The sequence below is a fragment of the Ctenocephalides felis genome, unplaced genomic scaffold, assembly GCF_003426905.1.
Source record: "Ctenocephalides felis isolate EL2017-DRISC unplaced genomic scaffold, ASM342690v1 CF-g0.4_SCAFFOLD_03573, whole genome shotgun sequence".
NCBI classification, from domain to species: Eukaryota; Metazoa; Arthropoda; class Insecta; order Siphonaptera; family Pulicidae; genus Ctenocephalides; species Ctenocephalides felis.
Window position 1 is genome coordinate 18768509 of NW_020539727.1, and position 24358 is coordinate 18792866.

Consider the following 24358-nt stretch of genomic DNA (forward strand, 5'->3'; position numbering starts at 1 on the left):
TAGTAATGGGCCGAAAATCGCAAAATGAAAATTTTTGCATTTCTCGACGTTTTGAAGGTTTCTGAACATTTTGGCGTACCTCAGAAAAAATGAATGTGTGTGCGTGTGTGTGTGTTTTGTATGTATGGATACAATTTTTCGGGTGCACGGATCAACTGATTTCAATGATTCATTTACCATTCGATCCCTATTGATAGGGAGATGTACTGATTAGTTTTTGGCGAAGGCAGGTCCAGCCGTTACGGAGATACGGAGCAAAGAGTGCACAAAATACAAATCGAGTTTTTGTGAGATCGAAGCATCCGATTTGAATGATCCAAAAAACATTCAATGCGTATTGACAGGAAGAAGGGGAGATTAGTTTTCAGCAAAGACAGGTCCCGACATTTCGAAGATACAGAGCTAAATGTGCAAAAAATGACAGTTTTTGAGTGAACTAAGCGTCCGATTTGAATGATATAAAGAACTCTCTGCTTGTGTTGACAAAACAATTGCTTTTGAGGATAAAAAAATATTACTTACTATTTTTTTATTCTCCATAAAATATTTTTGTAATTTTGGATTAAAAAGATTCAAAAAATTATCCAGGCTAAGCACTCTGGTACAAATGTTTACCCAAGTGCGTTTAGACTGCTTATGTACTGGAGCGCTTTTTCAATTTTGTGTTGAAAACCATTTGAAAAATCTGAAAATGCCGCCAAGCTAAGCACAGTATAAGTGAAAATGTCGCACAGAACTATTTGCAAATGCGTTCAGACTGTGACTATACGGGAGCACTTTTTTACTTTTGTGTAAATTAGGCAACTATTTTTTTTTAAATTGAATTCGAAATGAAATGACGATTGTTAATGTTCTGGAGATAAATTGATTTATGATTTAAATTTGATTTGCTCAGATATAACAAGATAGCAAATAAAATAATGAAAGTTACAATTTCTAGAATATTTCATTACGGTACGGGAAGTTTCAGCAAATTGCCTTAAGGCACGACTAGTTTGGTTTATAATTCTTTTAACCTTTTGTTCCTAGGTTGAAAAAGCCCAAGGAGACGACAATCGTGAACCCGGTGATCTTGATCCTGCTTCGCAAAAACAAGCTCTGATATCACCTCTTCGTACTGCTGCAGAACTGATGAAGTTTTTAACAAAACGTATAATTGCTCCAGAAACCGAGATCAAATTCGAAAGCGCGCTGAAGGAATCGTCAAATGTACCTGTAACCAACAAAAACGACCAAGGTAGTAGTAAATGATACATCCAGATAGGGAATGCAATACCGATAGAAAATTTCAATACCGGTATTTTGGTAATTTTTCATTTTAAAACCGGAATACGGGTAAATTACCGGTATTTTTATTATCTTAAACAAACGTAAACAAAATTGAAAGTTGCTAGTACAAATATAAAAAAATGTATATACAACTACAACTATATTCAACTAAACAATAAAAACAATAAAATAAAACAATAAGTATATTTTTTTAAATAATAATTTAACAAACGCATATCCAATTTAATTAATTCATTATCACTATCGAGTATATTGAGTACTTTACACCAAAAACAAACTTATGAGTAAGAAAGACCAAAAACTCATAAAGAATCATATTACATTATTATAATAAACTGTATTGTCTGTATCCGATGTGTTAAATTAGCATAATCTCCAATATTTTAATAAAACTAGCTGTAAGTGGAATTCTGTCTTAAGGCAATTAAGGCATCATGCCTTAAGGCAAATTGCTGGGACTTCCCGTACCAAAAATTATTATTTCTTTTAAAAACAATTAACATTTTTGAAAAAAAATTACTTTGAAAGAATAAGATTTTTGAGAAACTATAAATTGGACAAAAAATAACTTTTTTTTGAAAAAAAAATTTTTTTTAAAAAAACATTTTTTTTTTAATTTTTTTTTTTGAAAAAAATTTTTTTTTTCTTTATTTTGACATATTGTAGAAGATCTGAACTTTTTTTCAAAGCAATCGTACTGCTTAAACTGCATAGGGACAAAATATAAAGCGCGTAAGCGCCGCGTCGCTGTCTAACGCATAAGCATTGGTACGGAACCCATAGGAATGTTAACAAAATGTATACTTATTGTTAAAATCTCTTTAAAATATGTGATAATTTGATGTGCATATGTCTAATGATCATTTTTGACCGCCAAATGGCTCAATTTTTTACTTTTTCCTCCATATCTCCGAAACCGCTAGATCTACCTTCATGAAAATTTTATCGATTCTTTATCTTGTCAATACAAGTGAAATGTTTTTTGAATTATTCAAATCGGACGCTCCGTTCTCTTAAAAACTGAGTTACCGTTTTTGGCACTTTTTGCCCCGTATCTTCGGAACGGCTAGACCAGCCTTCGCCAAAAACTAATCAGCACGTCTCCTTATCAATACGAATCGAAAGTTTTTTGAATTATTCAAATCGGTTGATCCGTGTTCCCGAAATCGTCGACGAAAATTTGTATCCGCACACACATACATACAAGCACACACACACACATACACACACACACACCCACACACACACACACACACACACATACATCCATTTTTTCTAAGGTGTGCCAAAATATTCAGAAACCTCTGAAACGTAAAGATATATAAAAATTTTCATTTTCGATTTTTTTGCGATTACTATAATTTACCCTACTGGAAGTTAACAATGTGATGATTCTATAGTATTTTCAAATTTCAAAACGTTTTCGAAAAATAATATTTTATAATTGTAATAAGAAGCAAAAATATTTAGTAATTATCATAATTATTATGTATAAAGCTAGACAAAAATAAAGATTACGCAAGGGTAATCTGTATGATATAAAATATTTTGGCGCAAATGTCACAAACGAACATCATTATTTATCAGTCCAATTCTATTTATTGTAACACGATATGAAGCTCTTTGGAAAGCAATAAATATTCAGTTTAATGACGAGTTGAGATAATATTTGACATTTGTTTATCATATAGAATCACTTGAAGATATAGCTGTTTATGCCATTATGGAATTTAAAGATAATTTTGTTTCGAGTAATTTAAACTTTAGTGTATTATGTATCAAATAGCGCTTATGTAAAAATACCGAAAATACCGGTATTTATGGGGTAAATACCGGTAAAAATACCGCCGAAAAATCGGGTATTGCATTCCCTACATCCAGGTAGTACTAGATGTTTATTACTATTTTTGCAGAAACCAGTCCTTCGCCTCCAAGACCATCCCGTCTACCTCCGAAATTTTCTTCAGAACGTTGGAGGACCAATAGCAATAGTGTTGCACCAAGTCCACGCCGAAGAAATCATAGTAACACCACCAATTTGTCTTTAACATCACACAACCAGTTGTCCACCAGAAAAGTTGCAGAGAATCATTTGCAAGTCGTTGGAAATAGTGCTCCTAAATTACCAGTTCAACGAACCAAACAGTATTTGATCAATGAACAAGTAAGTGAAATTGAATTCGAAATGAAATGACGATTATTAATGTTCTGGAGATAAATTGATTTATGATTTCTGATTTACATTTGATTTGCTCAAAACAAAAACAAGATAGCAAAAATAATGAAAGTTACAGTATTTGTAATAATATATTTGAAAACGTTTAAAAATTCTCAAATATTTCTGCAAAAAAATTAAAATAAATTTTTATTTTAATAAATTCTGCATTGACTCCTTCGAAGAAGCCACGTATTGTACTGCAATATTTTGCGATTTATCTAAAGCTTTTGATAGTATTTCTCATCAAAGACTTCTTGACAAATTAGGAAATTGTGGAATTCGCGGACGTTTGCTTAAACTATTTAAATCTTACCTGTCTAATCGAACACAAAGCGTTTACTTAAATAATGATCACGAGCAAATATTTTCGGATAAATTGACAAGTACATTGGGTGTGCCCCAAGGATCAATTTTAGGGCCTCTCTTATTTCTCATATATATTAATGATAGATGACCCGACAGACGTTGTCCTGTACTCACGTCTACAATTTTTTAATATCCTATACTAATATTCACCGTTTACCTAAAAATAATAATTATTGTTTTTTAAATTGCTCTTCACGCCAAAATTGCATATACATTTATAATATGAGCGATGTAAAATGTAGAACTGCTTTAAATAAAATGATGAATCTCAATTCCCACACTATATTGGAAATTGAAGTCTTTTAAACGGTATAACATAACCATAACCATAACATAACACTGGATTAAATTAATTAATTTTTTTATTATTTAAATATCCAAAAGTGCATCTTAAACTTCTCCTAATCGATATCGTGAGGGCCGAATTGTATGTATTCATCTTTACTGTCCCATTTGTTGTTATAAAGTGAAATTTTTACGAATTTTAAAAATATTGTGGAAAGATTTGTAAAAGAAATTATCTTTGCAAAGAAATTATATATTGAAAAAAAAAAACGATATTGGAAATTTAATATCCGAATCTTGTGTTGGGGCCCCCTAAGGCGTGCGCTCGTATTTTTCGCATGCATTGCATTAAAGGTAGAACCGGCCCTGATTACCACTTAATTCCATATTTTAAGTGAATTGATTTGTCATATCCTGTTCATATGTGTATCATTCAATCTGCCATACATATACTGTATTTTATATTATTTTCATTTCTGGCACATCTCAGCTGCTTTTTGGCAATAATAATGTAGACATTTCATTTTTCTTATTCATAATCATAAATTTATTATACATATTCTAATATTGTCTAGGTTTATAAGTAAATTGAAATTTTTGGCAGATGATAGTTTTTATTTGTTTTCAATGCAAACAATGGCATGCCGTTTTTTGCAATTTTTTCCATTTATTTCTACAATATTGTTCATACATACCAGGATTTTTTAATCACATACATCATTGAAAATTTTCTTAACAAACTTCAGAAAGATTTATCAAAGTCCGAATAATCGTTTAGAAGGAGTATACAGTGAGTGCTTGTAATTTAATATGAACTTTATATAATAGCAACAGAGCTCAAATTGATTCTACGTTTTAGTTAGAAAACGTTTGTATGAGAAAAAGAAAAGGGCTGTTTTTAGGGTTTTCCCGACGATTATTCGATTTTTCTCGCCATAAGAACCATCCTTGGACTTCAACGAACATTTTAAAAAAAGTATTGGCCAAATTGGTACAGGCGTCGTTGAGTTATGCGCTCAACACATTTTGCGATTCATTTTTATATTATAGATTATGAATAAGCTTGATAAGAGCCTTAAATAATATCTATTATTATTGATTATGGCTTGCTTATGAATAAATAAATAAATAAATAAATTGTAATTTATTGTTTTTTAGGGGATGCGTGAAGTGATTCCAAGAACAGTCGCCAATTCCAGATCGTTTTTTGGAGGCTTGAAAAAAAAGTTTTTGTCAGTCGTTAATATAGAAGACAGCGTCGTGAGGATTCCCGAAGATTTCAATTTGAAACAAGAACGTCCCATGGTTGTTTCCATCGACACAGACAGAAATTTGAGAAAAGATACCACGCATGGTAAACAAATGCAGGTATTTATATATTTTTATCATATACTAGCTGACCCGGCAAACGTTGTTTTGCTAAGTAATGTATATCTAAACTAGCTGTAAGTGGAATTCTGTCTTAAGGCAATTAAAGCATCGTGCCTTAAGGCAAATTGCTGGAACTTCCCGTACCAAAAATTATTAATTTTTTAAAAACGATTAACATTTTTGAAAAAAAATTATTTTGAAAAAATAAGATTTTTGAGAAACTATAAATTGGACAAAAAATTACTTTTTTTGAAAAAAAAATTTAAAAAAAAACAAATTAAAAAATTTTTTTTTTTGAAAAAGAACTGTTTTCTTTATTTTGACATATTTTGGAAGATCTGAACTTTCTTTCAAAGCCATCGTACTGCTTTAACTGCATAGAGACAAAATATAAAGCGCGTAAGCGCCGCGTCGCTGTCTAACGGATAAACATTGGTACGGAACCCATAGTAATGTAAACAAAATTTATACTTATTGTTAAAATTTCTATAAAATATCTGATAATTTGATGTGCATATGTCTAATGATCATTTTTGACCGTCAAATGGCATTTTTTTTTACTTTTTTTGTCAGATCTCCGAAACCGCTAGATCTGCCTTCATGAAAATTTGATCAATTCTTCATCTTGTCAATACAAGTAAAACGTTTTTTGAATTATTCAAATCGGACGCTCCGTTCTCTTAAAAACTGAGGTACCGTTTTTGGCACTTTTTGCCCTATATCTTCGGAACGACTAGATCTGCCTCCGCCAAAAACTAATCAGCACGTCTCCTTATCAATACGAATCGAATGTTTTTTGAATTATTCAAATTGCTTCATCCGTGTTCCCGAAATCGTCGACGAAAATTTGTATCCGCACACACATACATACACGCACACACACACACACACACACACACATACATCCATTTTTTCTAAAGTATGCCAAAATGTTCAGAAACCTTCAAAACGTCGAGAAATGTAAAAAATTTCATTTTCGATTTTTTTGCGATTTTTATAACTTACCCTACGGGAAGTTAACAATTTCTAGAGATGAAAAAAAGAATACTTTATTTTAAGAGTGTAAGAATGTGTTGTTTGAATGGTACAGACAATGAGGTATTATAAACACAATAAACCCCAAAGCCTACTTGTATAATAAAGAATTATATAATTTATAGTAACAATATTCATTTGTCCACATTTTGTTAATACAATCAAACGGAAGATTTATACATACAAAAATATGGTATAATTCAATCCAAGTCTTTTTTAGTCAATGTTCAGTTGGTTCTTTTGGCCCCACACAGATGTAAGTTTTTAAAGTGGTTATATAAAGAAAACTGTTGAATCTCACTCAAAATTAACATTACATTTATAAAACAATTAAATAGCGTATAGTTAAAATTTATAATAAGGTCTCGTGAATTAAATCACAGTGCTCACAACCCAAAAAACTAACAACAAAAGGAAATACTTTCGTAATGGATTTTCAAAGATTACCCTTTATCTCCCGATAGCAAAGTCATAAGAATCAAGGTTATAGCTGCTTATACATCTTTTACCCTCTACTTTCAAATATTGTTGTTGAACAGTGCTAAACTTTACTGGTTTTTGACACATCGGTGGTGGACCTTTTTAACCCCGGACCTTCATATATTACTATCTATTTTTCGATAAATTCTGCGAAATTATAATTGGGAAAATGTTATTCGACAAAATGTCCATTTGATCGATAACAAATTTAGGTTCTGAATTTAAATAACATAAATAAAAAATAATATAACCTAGAAAATGTTTAATAAATACCAATGAGTATATAATTATACAAATGAGATCGTTCAGAGCACCGTGTTTGAGAAAAATATGACAAAAAGTGCATTTTTATATTAACATTTCAAAAAAGTTGATATTGTTGAGAGTGTAGTAACACTTGCTCTCCTATTTTACTAAATTGCAAATTTATAGCTATTTTTGTAAGAAACATGTGTGATTTTATATTTTTATAATTTAGTACACATATTAAGAAATAACATACAAAAATTTTGTAACTCTAGTATAACGTTTTATATTTTTAAATATTTTTCAAAATACTTATCAAACCGTGGACTTGCAACTATTGCAAGAGTGCATTTGTTTACAAAATTGCACATTTATAGCTTTTTTTGTTAGAAACATGTGTGATTTTATATTTTTATAATTGAGTTCATATATTAGGTAATAACGTATTAAATTTTCATAGCTCTAGTATAATATTGTATATTTTTAAAACATTTTTCAAAAGTACTTCTCATATCATATCCAACCGTCGTTGCGCAACTAATAAAAATAGAACATGCAAATGTGCATTGCAATTTTTGGTTTCTTTTGTTAGAAACATATTTGATTTTATATTTTTATAATTCAGTACACATATTAAGAAATAACATACTATAATTTCATAACTGTATTACGACGCTTTATATTTTTATAATATATTTTAAGCCGTCAATTTTTTTACGTCGAAACGTTTACTAACGTTTGACGTATATAAATAAAACTACAAACAAAACTACTCACTACAATTTAATCATAATTAACTAACATTCACGTAAAACATCCTATTAAACGTAATTGAACTGTCAAAAACGTTTGACATTTGACGTATTAGCCACCGCCCATTGTTTTATTTAAATTACGCTTCTACAAAAATTTTCAAATTAAAAAGTAAAGTTTCTACGCGATTTTGAAATAATATCTCACCTTTCCGACAACCTACTAATTATCACTCACTCATTCAAGACTGACTGGCCAAATCGGTTTAGCCGTTTTCGAGTTTTACTGGATCATTTTATATCGAGAGCTTTATTTTTATATATAAGATTATATATCTATTACTATTAACCCTAAATTAGTCATTTCCCCTCAGGTGCAAGCTTTACCAGCAGTCGACATCAGGAACACTCTGGTCATCCAGTGTATGCCAAACTTGAGCATACCACCAACAGAATTACCAGCACAAGGTTTGTCCAATTTTGATGCTGATGGTAAATCAGTGTCTGCTGGTATGGACAATGTTGGTCTGGTAATGTTTACACACCAGGATAGTGCTGTTAAGTGCAAGGAGAGCAAGAGCGATGTCGATGGACGACTTGTAATGGATGATGCTAATAGGGGATTTGTCAAGGTAAGTAGAGAGAAGATAGGGATGAATATTGGAAAACTAGTGGTGTATGGCATTGTGTCTCAAGGCAAATTGCTGGAACTTCCCGTACCGTAATGAAATATTCGAGAAATTTTAAACGTTCTCAAATATATTATTACAAATACTGTAACTCTCATTATGTTTTCTATCTTGTTATAACTGTGCAAATCAAATGTAAATCATAAATCAATTTTTCTTCAGAACATTAACAATCGTCATTTCATTTCGAATTCAATTTAAAAAAAAATAGTTGCCTAATTTATACTAAATTGAAAAAGTGCTCCCGTATAGTCACAGTCTAAACGCATTTGCAAATAATTCTGTGCGACATTTTCACTTATACTGTGCTTAGCTCGGCGGCATTTTCACATTTTTCAATAGTTTTCACAAAATTGGAAAAGTGCTCCAGTACATACACAGTCTAAACGCACTTGGGTAAACATTTGTACCAGAGTGGCGCTTAGACTGTGCTTAGCCTGGGTGATTTTTTTAAATTTTTAATACAAAATTACAAAAATATTTTAAGGGAAATAAAAAAAGATGTAACAATTTTTTATCCCATAATTCCCACAAAAATCCAGAATTTTGTGGTCAAAATTATAATTCCAACTAGAATTTTATAGCCAAAAAATATGGTTCCAAATAGAAATCCTTTGTCAAAGATTTAATTCCAACTGAAAATCCATGGTCAAGTGCGCAATTTTAGCTCAAAATCAAGAAACAAACATATCTCTATCTTGACTAAAATTTAAATTTTTCTAGCTTACAATAGATTTAACTTTGAAATTAAACACTAACAAATTATAAATTTTACTTCAATTTTATTTAACAAATAATGTAAAGTAATTGAATTTATTTGATACATAATAATTTTATTTGGCAATATAATAGTAATACATATACATATTACAAACTTATGAACTAACGATAACAAATAACAAAAATTGCTACTAAATTATTATATACAACACTTAATAAAAACTGGAATTTCTTACTAGAAACACTTCTTACTTTTCTAAATTTTTGATTATACTTTTATTAATTTTCATTTCTGAATTTTAAATACATTTATCTTAAAAGCAATTTTGTTACTTATTTTGAATAATTACAAAAAATCTAAATATAAATGCTTATATATATATATATATATATATATATATATATATATAAGCATTTATATATATATATATATATTTATATAAATTTATTTTTATATTTATATATATATATATATATATTATATATATTAGGGTGGTCCTTAAAATGGTCATTTTCGAATTTCCTTGCTCCCAGGGGCTCAAATGGTTCCAAATAGATAAAAAACGATTTTCTGAAAGTTTTAGCTCTTAATATTAACGTTTAGATAGAGCGCAATTCAATCAAAGTTTTGTATGGAAATAGCATGAAAAAATTTTCAAAAATTTCAAAAATGTTTTTTAGATGTAATTTAGCGAACAAATGATTAAATGAAACTCATTCATTTGTCGCTAAGTTATACCTAAAACATTTTTTTTAAATTTTCAAAAAATTTTCCATGCTCTTTCCATACAAAGTTTGATTGAATTGCGCTCTATCTAAACTTTAATATTAAGAGCTAAAACTTTCAGAGAATTGTTTTTTATCAATTTGGAACCATTTGAGCCCCTGGGAGCAAGGAAATTCGAAAATGACCATTTTAAGGACCACCCTAATATATATATAGTATGTATATAAATTTATCTATATAAAGTACCACAAGTCTCATTCCTTGGTTCAATGATTTCAGTAGTACACGAACAACTTTTTTTAAAAATTTCTGTAAGTCAAACTCCTTATATTAGAATTTTGTAATTTTAATATTGTAATCTTTAATATATCTATTTTATTCAGAAGCATTAAATTTAGTAAAATATGTCTCACATTATTAGATATGTAAATTTATCTGAAAAAAGTACCACGAGTGCATCCACGATAACCAGTACTGTTCAAAGGGCTTTGGGAAAAGAAATCTCTAAGCCAATCCCTTTGTATTAGAACCTTTTAAATTTAATATCTTATTTATCAATATATCTATTTTAACTGCATAAATTAAAATTGCTGAAATTTATCACACAATTTGAGATATTGAATCTTATCTGCTCCAAAAACCACGAGTACATCTACCATACATCTATATATATATACCTTGTTAAAAAAAAATCTCCAAGCCATACTGCTTGTATTAGAATTTTGTAATTTTAATATGTTATTCTTTAATATATTTATTTTATTCACAAATATCAAAATTTATAAAATATAGCTGGTAACATGTGATATTAATATTTATCTGAATAAATCACTGTTTTATGTGGCCCCTTTTTCTAATTTTTTCTAAGTTGGCCATCACTGCTTTACGTGGCCCCCTTTTTTAATTTTTCCCATGTTGGCCATCACTGCTTTTTGTGGCCCCTTTTTTAATTTTTTCCATGTTGGCCATCACTGCTTTATGTGGCCCCTTTTTTAAATTTTTCTAAGTTGGCCATCACTGTTTTATGTGGCCCCTTTTTTAATTTTTTCTAAGATGGCCACCACTGCTTTATGTGGCCCCTTTTTTAAATTTTTTCCATGTTGGCCATCACTGCTTTATGTGGCCCCTTTTTTTAATTTTTTCTAAGTTGGCCATCACTGTTTTATGTGGCCCCTTTTTTTAATTTTTCTAAGATGGCCATCACTGCTTTATGTGGCTCCTTTTTTTAATTTTTTCTAAGATGGCCATCACTGCTTTATGTGGCCCCTTTTTCTAATTTTTTCTAAGTTGGCCATCACTGCTTTATGTGGCCCCTTTTTCTAATTTTTTCTAAGTTGGCCATCACTGCTTTATCTGGCCCCTTTTTCTAATTTTTTCCATGTTGGCCATTACTGCTTTATGTGGTCCCTTTTTCTATTTTTTTCTAAGTTGGCCATCACTGCTTTATCTGGCCCCTTTTTCTATTTTTTTCTAAGTTGGCCATCACTGCTTTATGTGGCCCCTTTTTCTAATTTTTTCCATGTTGGCCATCACTGCTTTATGTGGTCCCTTTTTCTATTTTTTTCTAAGTTGGCCATCACTGCTTTATCTGGCCCCTTTTTCTAATTTTTTCTAAGTTGGCCATCACTGCTTTATGTGGCCCCTTTTTCTATTTTTTTCTAAGTTGGCCATCACTGCTTTATCTGGCCCCTTTTTCTATTTTTTTCTAAGTTGGCCATCATCGCTTTAAGTGGCCCCTTTTTCTAATTTTTTCCATGTTGGCCATCACTGCTTTATCTGGCCCCTTTTTTTAATTTTTTCCATGTTGGCCATCACTGCTTTATGTGGCCCCTTTTTCTAATTTTTTCTAAGTTGGCCATCACTGCTTTATGTGGCCCCTTTTTCTAATTTTTTCCATGTTGGCCATCACTGCTTTATGTGGCTCCTTTTTTTAATTTTTTCTAAGTTGGCCATCACTGCTTTATGTGGCCCCTTTTTCTAATTTTTTCTAAGTTGGCCATCACTGCTTTATGTGGCCCCTTTTTTAAATTTTTTCTAAGATGGCCATCACTGCTTTATGTGGCCCCTTTTTCTAACAACATTCATGTAAAATTATTTATTTAATTGTAAAAGAACATCTCATTGCTTATCTCAAGTATAATGGATAAATGAGCGTTTGATGGTAATAATTTTTATAAAGAGTTTTTCAGTATAGTTCGTTATAGCGCGTTAGATAATATTGTAGATCGTTTAATTATAAACACATTTCCCGAAATAAACATTCGTTTAGATTAAATGGTCTAAAAGTTATTAAAGATATAAAATAAATTAGAGATCAATATGTTGCCTAAAGAAAAATGCGTAGAAACGATAACTAAATGTTAATTTAGTTAATTAAACTAAAAATCCAAGACCAATGATATAATTTCAGCTAAAAATTGGTGGCCAAAGGCACAGATCGATAATCTTTATCAAGATTACATTTAATTTTGATATTTTTTAGAAAAACTATTTAAAGTTTAAAAAAATTTAAGAAAGAATTTAAGAAAATTTAATTTCAATTTGAAATCAAAGGCCAACAATGACATTACAACTAAAAATCCATGGCTAATAATGTGATTCCAGCTCAGAATCTAGGACCAATAAGATATTTATCTAAATAGTACATTTTTTCAATATTTTTACCAGAAAGAGTTACATTTTAGGACCACAAATATAATTGGAATAAAAAAAATCAGTATGTAAGATAAAATTCCAACTATAAATCCATGGCCAATAATTGAAATTTAACATTTCAAACTTACAAATAACTCTGTGTGACATTTTCACTTACACTGCGCTTAGCTTGGCGGCATTTTCACATTTTTCAATAATTTTCACAAAATCGGAAAAGTGCTCCAGTACATAAACAGTCTGAACGCACTCGGGTAAGCATTTGCACCAGAGTGGCGCTTAGACTGTGCTTAGCCTGGGTAATTTTTTGAATTTTTAATCCAAAATTACAAAAATGTTTTAAGGAAAATATAAAAAGATGTAATAATTTTTTATGTATCCTTTAGGTTAGGCACAGCATGCCCCATCAAAAAGAGTTCTCTCATCAAACCGAATCTGCTGTTTTGAGAAAAAATTCTCAGCAAACTCCAAAACAAGTTGAAGCAGTTACACAAACATCTCAGACACCTTCGGATAAATCCCAAAATTTGTCGCCTGATGTATCTACTTCATCATCAAGACGACGAAAACCAGATTTGCCATCTGATTTGCCAAAATCCAAGACGAGATCTAGAATTTTGCCAGATTTATCAGACTCTCAGTCACCTCGACGAAATTTATCCAAGGTACGAATTTATCTGACACTTTTTACTTTAATTTTTATATCGGAGTGTATAAAAGTGTTTTCTAGGAAATATTGTATATTTTATCTAGTTTCACGCTATCTAACTGAAAAGGGGTGCTTTCATATAAAAATTGTGAGTTATTTGACAAAATCTTTGAAATTAAAATCTTCGTAAGGCTTCCAAAATGTTTTAGCTTCAACGCTTTGGCTTAAAATTATATTTATTTTGTTATAATTTAATTAAATATATTTTCAATATTATATATCATTAGAAAGCTGATAAAATTATCTATAATAACGTATATAAAAAGTTGAAACTCTCAGAACAAAATTGTCTAGAAAAAAACTTTAAAAACGTTTTTTTTTTTTAATTTAACGCTAACTAATCACGAGATAATTCTTACCGGTGCTTTGTTTCAGTACAGTAGTATGTACACTTAATTTGTGCATTTATTTATTGAATCTCTTGTAACTTTTAAACCCTTCATGCAAAATTATTATAATATTTTACAAATCCGTTCAAAATTAAATAATCTAAAAATATTTCTAACATACAGTCCCTACACCAACTCGGTATACTTTAAAATTGCAATCAAAAGTATATATATATATTTTATAGTTTTATAAATTATAAATTAAATAAATTAAAAAAATGTCCCGAATGTTCTATTTATTGTTAAAGAATGAAATATCGAATTCAAAGTCGTTTTATTCAAAACTTTTATATAGGAGTGTATAAAATTGTTTTCTAGGAAATGTAGTAAATTTTACCTAGTTTCTGCTGTACTAATAAAAAATGATGTTTTCAATACAAAATTTCCGAGATATTTAAAAAAAATGTAGAAAAATGTCCTGAATTTTCCATTGAATTTATCAAAATTTCAATTTCAAGTTGTTCTAAAAATAATAATATATTCTTGGCGAACTTGTGAAAATTAGAAATCGAGGGTATTACTATTCGATGGCAAATTAAAAATGTTCTTAGAACAACTTTTTGAATCACCAAAATATCTGCAATAGTTTTTACAAAATTGCATTTTTACACTTTGCAAATTTTATAAGTTGTAAAAAATTAATATGGTTCCTGCAAAATCGAAATGTTTAAAAATGCAATATCTTGAGAACGCTTTGAGATATTTTAGAAATTCAAAAAGTCCTTTATATAATACTTCTAATTTGCCATCGAACTGTATGAATCACGATTTGTTGTTTTAACTCCTTCACTAAAAACGCAACATTAATTGGCGTACTCACATAGAAAGCATCAAATAACACAATCGGTAATAATAAATTAACTTTAAAAATATATTAACTGACTATTAATATAGCATCGACTTGCATTGTTAACTATTTCTCCAAATCCTGAATATTTATTTATGCCTAATGTATATTCTCGATGAATTAGTAAAAATTGGAAATCAAGAGTATTTCTATTCGATGGCAAATTAAAAATGTTTTTAGAATAACTTTTTGAATCACCGAAATATCAGCAATAGTTTTTATTAAATTGCATTTTTACACTTTGCAAATTTTATAAGTTGTGAAAAATCAATATGGATCCTGCGAAATCGCAATGTTTAAAAATGCAATATCTCGAGAATGCTTTGAGATATTTTAGAAATTCAAAAAGTCAGTTATATAATACTTTCAATTTGCCATCGAACTGTATTAATCACGATTTGTTGTTTTAACTCTTTCACTAAAAATGCAACATTAATTTGCACATTCATATAGAAAACATGAAATAACACAATCGGTAATGAAAAAATAAGAAGGAAAAATCGAATTCAAAGTCGTTTTATTCAAAACTTTTATATCGGAGTGTATATAACTGTTGGCATGGAATCGTAGTAAATTTTATCTAGTTTCACTCTATTCCACTCAAAAAGGATGATTTTATATAAGGTTTCGGAATTATTTGACAAAAATAAAAAAAAAATGAATTTTCTATATTTATTGTTTTAGAATGAAATATCGAATTCAAAGTCGTTTTATTCAAAACTTTTATATCGAAGTGTATAGAAGTGTTCCCTAGAAAATATTGCAAATTTTATCTACTTTCACCTTATTTAACCAAAAATGGTGTTTTCATATAAAATTTGTGAGTTATTTGACAAAAACCCTAAAAATTTTCTATTTATTGCTACTAAATAATCAAATATCAAATTCAAAATCCTTTTATTTTGTATTAGGTTTTACCACCAGGATCCAACATAGAATCACCAATCCCATCACCATTACGTGCAACAACTGATATTTCATCAGAGATTTCGTCACAAGATTCTAAAAGACAACAATTTAGGAACAGAAGAAGGCACGAAAAGTTGGCTGAGAGTGAACCTGAATTGGGCTCGTTTAAAGGATTTAGCAGAGGCAGAAGGATTTGCGGAGGCGCTGATAAAATAAAGGACTACTATGACCACAAGTAAGGGTAAAGGATAATTGTTACCAAAAATTGGATGTACTGAATTGTTTTGTTTTAGTTCCAAGTTGCAAAGAAGTCCTAGAATACCTTCAAGGCGTGTCCAACGCGGTATGTCCTTCGTAGACAAAAATTCATTAGACAGAGCTTGTGATCTTACAGGGAAAGTTGCGTTGGATCCTGATGAATTCGAGTAACTATTTTTATTTTATTTGGTATTACTATTACTACTATTTTAGTAACTCTTTATTTTCCATTCTAGTGTTTCTGTAAAACCTACAAAGGGATTACTGAAGCGTCATCGACGTGGTGGTGGTATTGCAGATCTGGTACGTGGTTTGGATGCCTATACAAAAGGGGTAGCTGGTAAATTGGCCTGGTACGAGCAATATGATCAGAAGTACTTGTTGAGCACAAAATCAGACAACGAGGTAAAGAGTAATCACATTTTTTTTCTTTTTTACCATTTAAATTACAATCTGTCTTAGTGAAGACATTTAGTAATTGGTATGTTATAATATATGGTTTATTTAGAAAGATTACTCAATGGTAATTCTTTCTAGTGTGGGTAATCACAATTTTAGTAACATTTCCTGATTGATTGATTGAATAGAATAAGTGTGCTACCAATAGTTCTGTCCTTTGCATTATAAGGTCAAGGAACCAAGCCTAATGAATAAGGGAATTTTTTTTTACGTTTTAGTAAATTATGGGAAAAGTTGGTCCGGGATATTGTTTTTTGTTTAGCTTTGTTGAAACTATATAATATTTACTAAAATTCTGTATAAATAGTTTACTAAAGTCCTGTAGAAAGTTTTGTATAAAACTAGTGTATACTCGACCTAATACATCGTAAGAATGTTTAATATACGAATTTTGTCGGGACATTTTGTTAAATAATACAGAAATTTTGTCTGGTGCACTCTTTTTGAATTAGTTTAGCAGATTGTAGATAAAATTTACTAAACTTCTGTATAAATAGTTTAGTAAAGTCCTGTAGAAAGTTTTGTATAAAACTAATGCGAACATAGCCTTACATGTTGGTATGTGGAATTTGTGGGGACGTTTTTTTTTAAATTTTGTTAAATTACCCGAAAATTTTGTCCGGGGCACTCTTTTTTGTTTATCTTACCAAAATGTAGATACAATTTACTTAAAATCTGTATAAATAGTTTACTAATGTCCTCTGCAAAATTTTGTATAATTCTATTGCAAACATGCCCTTACATATTGTGATAATTTACAATATGTGGATTTGGTAAGGATATTTTTTCAGATTTTGTTAAATTACTCGAAATTTTTGTCCGGAGCACTCTTTTTTGTTTATCTTACCAAAATGTAGATGCAATTTACTTAAATTCTGTATAAACAGTTTACTGAAGTCTTATGCAAAATTTTGTATAAAAGTGTGAACATGGCCATGGCCTAATATATTATACAATATATGAATTTGTAGGGACATTCTTCCTCATTTTGTTAAATTACTCGAAATTTTTGTCTGGAGCACTCTTTTTTGTTTATCTTAACAAAATGTAGATACAATTTACTTAAAATCTGTATAAATAGTTTACTAAAGTCTTATGCAAAATTTTGTATAAAAGTGTGAACATGGCCATGGCCTAATATATTATACAATATATGAATTTGTAGGGACATTTTTCAGATTTTGTTAAATTACTCAAGAACTTGTTCCGAGACATTAGTTTTTGTTTATCTTAACGAAATGATAAAATTTACTTAAATCCTGTATAAATAGTTTACTAATGTCCTCTGCAAAATTTTGTATAATTCTATTGTAAACATGCCTTTACATATTGTGACAATTTACAATATGTGGATTTTGTCAGGACATTTTTTCAGATTTTGTTAAATTACTCAAAAACTTGTTTCAAGACACAAACTAAACTAAATAATAACAAACTAAACTTCTTGTTTAGCTTAGCAGATTGCAAATAAAATTTACTAAAGTTCTGTATAGATAGTGTACTAAAGTCCCTTGGAAAGTTTTGTACAAGACTAGTGTAAACAATTCCTTATATAATATATTGAAAGAATTTTTAGTATATGGATTCTGTGGGGACATTTTTTGAAATTTTGTTAAATTCTTCAAAAACTTGTTGCGGGACACTGTTAGGAGATTGCAGATTAAATTAACTAAAAAATTTTATAAACACTTCATTATAATCCTTGACAAAATTTCAATATATAAATTTTCCTGACAAAATATAATTTCTATTTTTTCTGTTATTTTAATTGCACAGTGTGTTACAAGCTTTAGCCTAAAGCCGCACGCACACTTCACATTTTATATATAACAATTGTTTATGGGTTTATATGAAGCCGGTTGAGTGTGGTGGAAGCTTTAGCGTTGTAAAGCGTGTTTCACACTTGAACTTTTGCATTTTATTGAACAAAATCAATATTTATTTTTAAAATTAGATGTAATTTACCTTAATTTCATAAAAATTTGTATCTAATAATAAAACTATTGTCGATTGGAATAACAATTCCTGAATGATTGTATTATGAATTATTATGAATAGAAAATGCAGTATTATAAATTATAAGTGGATTTATGAATAAATGTTTTAGTATATAGATATTTATAAAGAAGTATAAACTATTCAGAAAATAAAATATAATACTTAATATAATAATAAATAAAATAAAATATAATATAATAATTGATGTTTCTTATCTCTAGGAGGTTTATTTTAACGAAGAAGTCTTCACCAAGGAGGCTTGCACAAGTCCTGATGCTCCACAAATAAAACAATTTGGAGGCAATGTACCGAGTACACATCAGCTCAAAACACAAATGGATGATAAGGCTGTTTCAGCTGCTGAGATACCACAAAATACAGGGTAAGATAATTTAAGACTAATTGGTACAAAATAATTAAAACTAGTGGTGTATGGCATCGTGCCTTAAGGCAAATTGCCGAAACTTTCCGTACCGTAATGAAATATTCGAGAAATTTTAAACGTTTTCAAATATATTATTACAAATACTGAAACTTTTATTATTTTTGCTATCTTGTTATATCTGAGCAAATGTAAATCATAAATCAATTTATCTCCAAAACATTAACAATCGTCATTTCATTTCGAATTCACAAATCTGAAAAAGTGCTCCCGTATAGTCACAGTCTAAACGCATTTGCGAATAACTCTGTGCGACATTTTCACTTATACTGCGCTTAGCTTGGCGGCATTTTCGCATTTTTCATTAGTTTTCTCACAAAATTCGAAGTGCTTAGCCTGGGTAATTTTTTGATTTTTTAATCCAAAATTACAAAAATATTTTATGGAAAATAAAAAAAGATTACTAAGACACTATTACTATAAGAAATAAAACTATTACTAAGACACGTGTTTGTGCATTGTAGTTAATATAATTAGATATTTTAAATGCGTTTAAATCGCATTAGTTAGTTTTAGTGAAAACAAAAGCTTAATTTTCGAAATAAATAGTCAAAATTGTATGTAAGTAAGTAAATTTCGTTATTAGTTCTGTAATCCAACCCACTAAATTTTTTCTCGATTACATTGTTTTAATAGCCATATAATGTAATGTAACTAATTTCGAAATTTGGCAAATGAATACCGAACAATTTATTTAGCATTGCATTATTAGATACGATAAAAATAATTTGAAATGACATTTCGACATTTTTGAAAAAAATAGCAAGAAACTACACATGATATGTATTATTAGGTTGTCAAATATCTCCCTTCCGCTTTTTTGCTCTTGGTTCATAATACAAAAAGGCGGAAGGGAGATATTTGACAACCTATTATCTATGTATACAATTATGTATTCGAAAATCATAAATTTTAGGCATGTTTTCTACGTAATTTTGTCTGATTAAAAAAAAATTACTTAAGCAAAACCGAAATGAATTAGAACTTATATTCATCTGAAATTTGGGTAATTTTATTTGAAACGAAATCATACATACCACACGCAGAAAGTTTTTTAGATCAATCAAATCGGACGCTTAGTTCTCTCAAAAACTGCAATTTGTTGCACATTTAGCCTTGTATCTTCGAAATGGCGGGACCTGTCTTTGCCAAAAACTAATCACCTCTTCTCCCAATCATTACAAATTGAACATTTATTAGATCGTTCAAATCTGATACTCCGTTCTTTCAAAAACTTGATTTGTATTCTCTGCACTCTTTGCTCCGTATCTCCGTAACGGCTGGACCTGCCTTTGCCAAAAACTAATCAGCACATCTCCCTATCAATAGGAATCGAATGGTAAATGAATCATTCACATCGGTTGATCCGTGCGCCCAAAAATAAACGAAAAATTGTTTCCATACATACAAAACACATACACATCCATGTTTTCTGAGGTGTGCCAAAGTGTTCAGAAACCTTCAAAACGCCGAGAAATGCAAAAATTTTCATGTTCGATTTTTGGACGATTACAATAACTACACTACGGGAAGTTAATAAATATTTTTTGTTGGTTTTTAGTTTTGATGCAACTACTATGCCGATTATAACAGAACGCATAGGCCAATGCATTTCATCAGAAATTGATCAAATTGATGACAACCTTCAAGCTTTGCAAAAAAGATGTGCATCATACAGGTAATACAACAACCATAACCATTAAAATGTGAATTTTATCTAGTTTTACCCTATCTAACTGAAAAGCGGAGGTTTCATATGAATTTTTGAGTTATTTGACAAAAACCAAAAAAATGCCCCGAATTTTCTATATTTATTGCTTAAGAATGAAATATCGAATTCAAAGTCGTTTTATTCAAAACATTTATATCGGAGTGTATAAAAGTGTTCCCTAGGAAATATTGTGAATTTTATCTCATTTCACTCTATTTAACTGGAAAAGTGGTGGTTTAACCCTTAAAACATTGTTTTATAACTCATCATATTTACAGATCCAAGGCAGCGTTACGTCACAGGCCATCCTTGTCAACCTTCACCACCATCGAAGACAAAACTCCTAAATCGCCAATAAATTCCGTAGAACCTCCACCAATTTCACCACCAATATCAGTAAAACGCAAACCAGTGGCGTCCAACACTATACAAGAAGAATCCTCAGGAGTGCACGTCCATGAATTTAGACTTTTATCTGAGATCAGGCGGGAGGTTTATGCTGGTGGTGCTGATAAGGATGATAAGAAAATTTCTAAAGATGATGGTAAAAAAAAGAAAGACACTGAGGGTAAAAAGAGTCAACACAGGAGACGGAATTGTGATGGCAGTAAGTACATGATTAATAAATACACTAATAAAAATCTTAATAAATATAGAAAATTTGGGATATTTTTTTGGTTTTTGTCAAATAACTCAAAAATTTCATATGGAACCACCCCTTTTCAGTTAGATAGGGTAAAACTAGTTAAAATTTACAACATTTCCTAGGGAACACTTTTATACACTCCGACATAAAAGTTTTGAATGAAACGACTTTGAATTCGATATTTCATTCTTAAGCAATAAATATAGAAAATTCGGGACATTTTTTTGTTTTTGGTTTGAATTTTTTTATAAATTAAACGATTTATGATTAAGACTTAAAAATGCAAATACTAAAATCGGTGATTCCTCTTGAATATTTTTTTAAAAAAATATTAACCTAGATAAATAACACCAAGACATTTGCTTTGTTTTGACTGAATTTAAAAGAATAATGTTGGTTTTGAGGATTTTTAGAAATTATACTATTTATAGTTAAGACTTGAAAATTGATCCAAATATACTTCAATGTGTCTACTATGACAGCAAATACTAAAACCGATGATTTCTCAAATACATTTTTAATAAAAATACTAATTTAGATAAATGACACCAAAGCATTTGCTTTGTTATGACTGAATCCAAAACAGTAAAGTCGGTTTTGAGGATTTTTATAAATTATACTATTTATAGTTAAGACTTGAAAATTGGTCCAAATATACGTCAATATGTCTACTATGACAACAAATACTAAAATCGATGATTCCCAATATACATTTTTTAATAAAAATATTAATCTGGATAAATGGCACCACGAGATTTTACTTTGTTTTGATGAATCCAAGTGAGTAAAGTCGGTTGTAAGGATTTTTAAAAATTATACTATTTATAGTTAAGACTTGAAAATTGGTCATAATATACTTCATAGTGTCTACTATTATATATATATATATATATATATATATATATATATATACATAAATATGTATGTAATATACAAATATTATCCGCTAGGTCGTTCTATTTTGAATTGTTCAAAAACCAACCGTTATTCGTACAGAAACAACTATGTTTCATATGTATATATATACAAATATGCATATATACGTATATATATATATATATATATGTATATATGTATATATGTATATTTATATGAATATAATATCGTTTGCATAACATACATTCTCTTTGGAAACATTCTTAAAACGCGCGCACGAAACAATAGCATTCATTTTCGTATCGTAATGGCTTTGCAGATATAATTTTAAATTATATACTTATATATATATATATATATATATATAAATCTATATACAAATCTTAGATATAAAAATTCACCAAAATACTTGCATAATTTAGCAGGCTTGGGCAGAAATACCAAATTTTGTCCAATATCTAAAGTGTTGCATTCAAGTGCGGTTTTTGGTCACTAATTTTGGTTTTACTAAAATGTGTTGTAAGAACAATATATAGATGGTACCTTTGGCTATATATCTGCCATAGACAGTTTTAAAATTCAAAGGCAGGTTTAGAAGATATACAGAAACTCATCGAAATATACCACATAGTTTCACCAAAGTTGTTATAAGTGATAAGATTACCAATGCACTAATATGCATTTTTGGTACACAAATTGTAAATAACTCAAAAAAAATCATATGGAACCACCGCTTTTCAGTTAGATAGGGTGAAACTAGATAAAATTTACAACATTTCCTAGAGAATACTTTTATACACTCCGATATAAAAGTTTTGAATAAAACGACTTTGAATTCGATATTTCATTCTTTAGTAGCAATAAATATAGAAAATTCGGGACATTTTTTTGGTTTTTGTCAAATAACTCAACAAATTCATATGAAACCACTCCTTTTCAGTTAGATAGGATGAAACTAGATAAAATTTACAACATTTCGTAGGGAACACTTTTATATCCTCCAATATAAAAGTTTTGAATAAAACGACTTTGAATTCGATATTTTATTCTTAGCACAACTTTTTTTTTACCAGCATTTAGTTGCACGAGGGACATCATAATTCCTTACGGCGGTCTTTGTGCTGAAGAGTGTTCCATTGGTTCATCAGATGAGATGTTAAATTTCGAGCTCAATACTAAAAGTCGGAGCAAACCTGAAGTTAATGATAAACCACCATCAAGGGTAAGAATGCACCATTAATGAAGTAAAGAGAGAGGAAAAAAGGGTATAACCTCTGAATTTTTTTACTCTGATTTGCGTGAAATTTTGGAATTATGTTTATCTTAACCTCAAGTTCAAAAGTGAAAACAATTCGGGTTGCGACCCCTTAATGAATAAGTGACTATTGAGCCGTTTTATCACTAGAAAATATTTTTAATATTAAAGGATATAATTAAACAATATTTTTTAATACATTTACCTTGCAATAAAATCATTTTCAACTCCGTGAAAACCCTAAAACCCTTCAAACAATCTTTAAATTGAGAAAAAAACACTTAAAAATAAATTTCGGTATGATATAATTAGAATTACGTATAAAGTAAATAATATTTTATGTTTTCTATCTTGATTATCAAATTTTTAACCTTGTTTAGATCCTTAAAAACAACTCCTTGATGAAAAATTGTTTGAAAAAATTATTTTGAAATTGAAAGAAATTTAAGAAATCCAAAATGATATGAATGTTATTTCAATTTCTCGAAAATAATTACCATATCCATAATTTGTTCAACTCTTAACACTACACTTGAATAAAAACAGTTAATATAACACTAGTACCCAGTATAATTTTGTCTAAACTCGTATATTTGTTGTTCTTGTTACTGCAATTATTAAACTTTCATTTGACTATAGTGATATAAAACTATATTAATTTATTTAACACGTGGACCATTCAGTTATAAGATACTTTACTATAAGAATAAATTGCCTGCCAAAATTCTGTACCATGAAGATATATATATATACACACACACACACACACACATATATATATATATATATATATTTTGTATGATTCTGAATTTGATGTTGACATATGTATTAACAAAGTCTAATATATATCATATATCATATAGCATAACATAATCGGTTATGCCCGATTATTAGACTTTGTTAATATATATATATATATATATATATATATATATATATATATATATATATATATATATATAGTTTTGGGCACCAAATACCGCCTACTTATACATTGCTCGAAATATGGACACAATTCGACAAAAATG

At 29.3% G+C, this 24358-nt stretch overlaps 1 protein-coding gene across 1 annotated transcript in view; it reads left to right on the plus strand.

Annotated features, from left to right (window-relative positions):
- The window catches only part of LOC113389711, a 34215-nt gene that overhangs the window by 8215 nt on the left and 1642 nt on the right, over positions 1 to 24358 (plus strand). The window contains exons 6-17 of the mRNA XM_026626725.1: positions 1030 to 1237; positions 3204 to 3454; positions 5318 to 5527; positions 8418 to 8675; positions 13218 to 13496; positions 15688 to 15920; positions 15979 to 16110; positions 16180 to 16348; positions 18622 to 18782; positions 20404 to 20520; positions 20832 to 21160; positions 23149 to 23297. Of these exons, the coding sequence (XP_026482510.1) occupies positions 1030 to 1237; positions 3204 to 3454; positions 5318 to 5527; positions 8418 to 8675; positions 13218 to 13496; positions 15688 to 15920; positions 15979 to 16110; positions 16180 to 16348; positions 18622 to 18782; positions 20404 to 20520; positions 20832 to 21160; positions 23149 to 23297 (2496 nt within the window). The remainder of the gene's footprint in view (positions 1 to 1029; positions 1238 to 3203; positions 3455 to 5317; positions 5528 to 8417; positions 8676 to 13217; positions 13497 to 15687; positions 15921 to 15978; positions 16111 to 16179; positions 16349 to 18621; positions 18783 to 20403; positions 20521 to 20831; positions 21161 to 23148; positions 23298 to 24358) is intronic.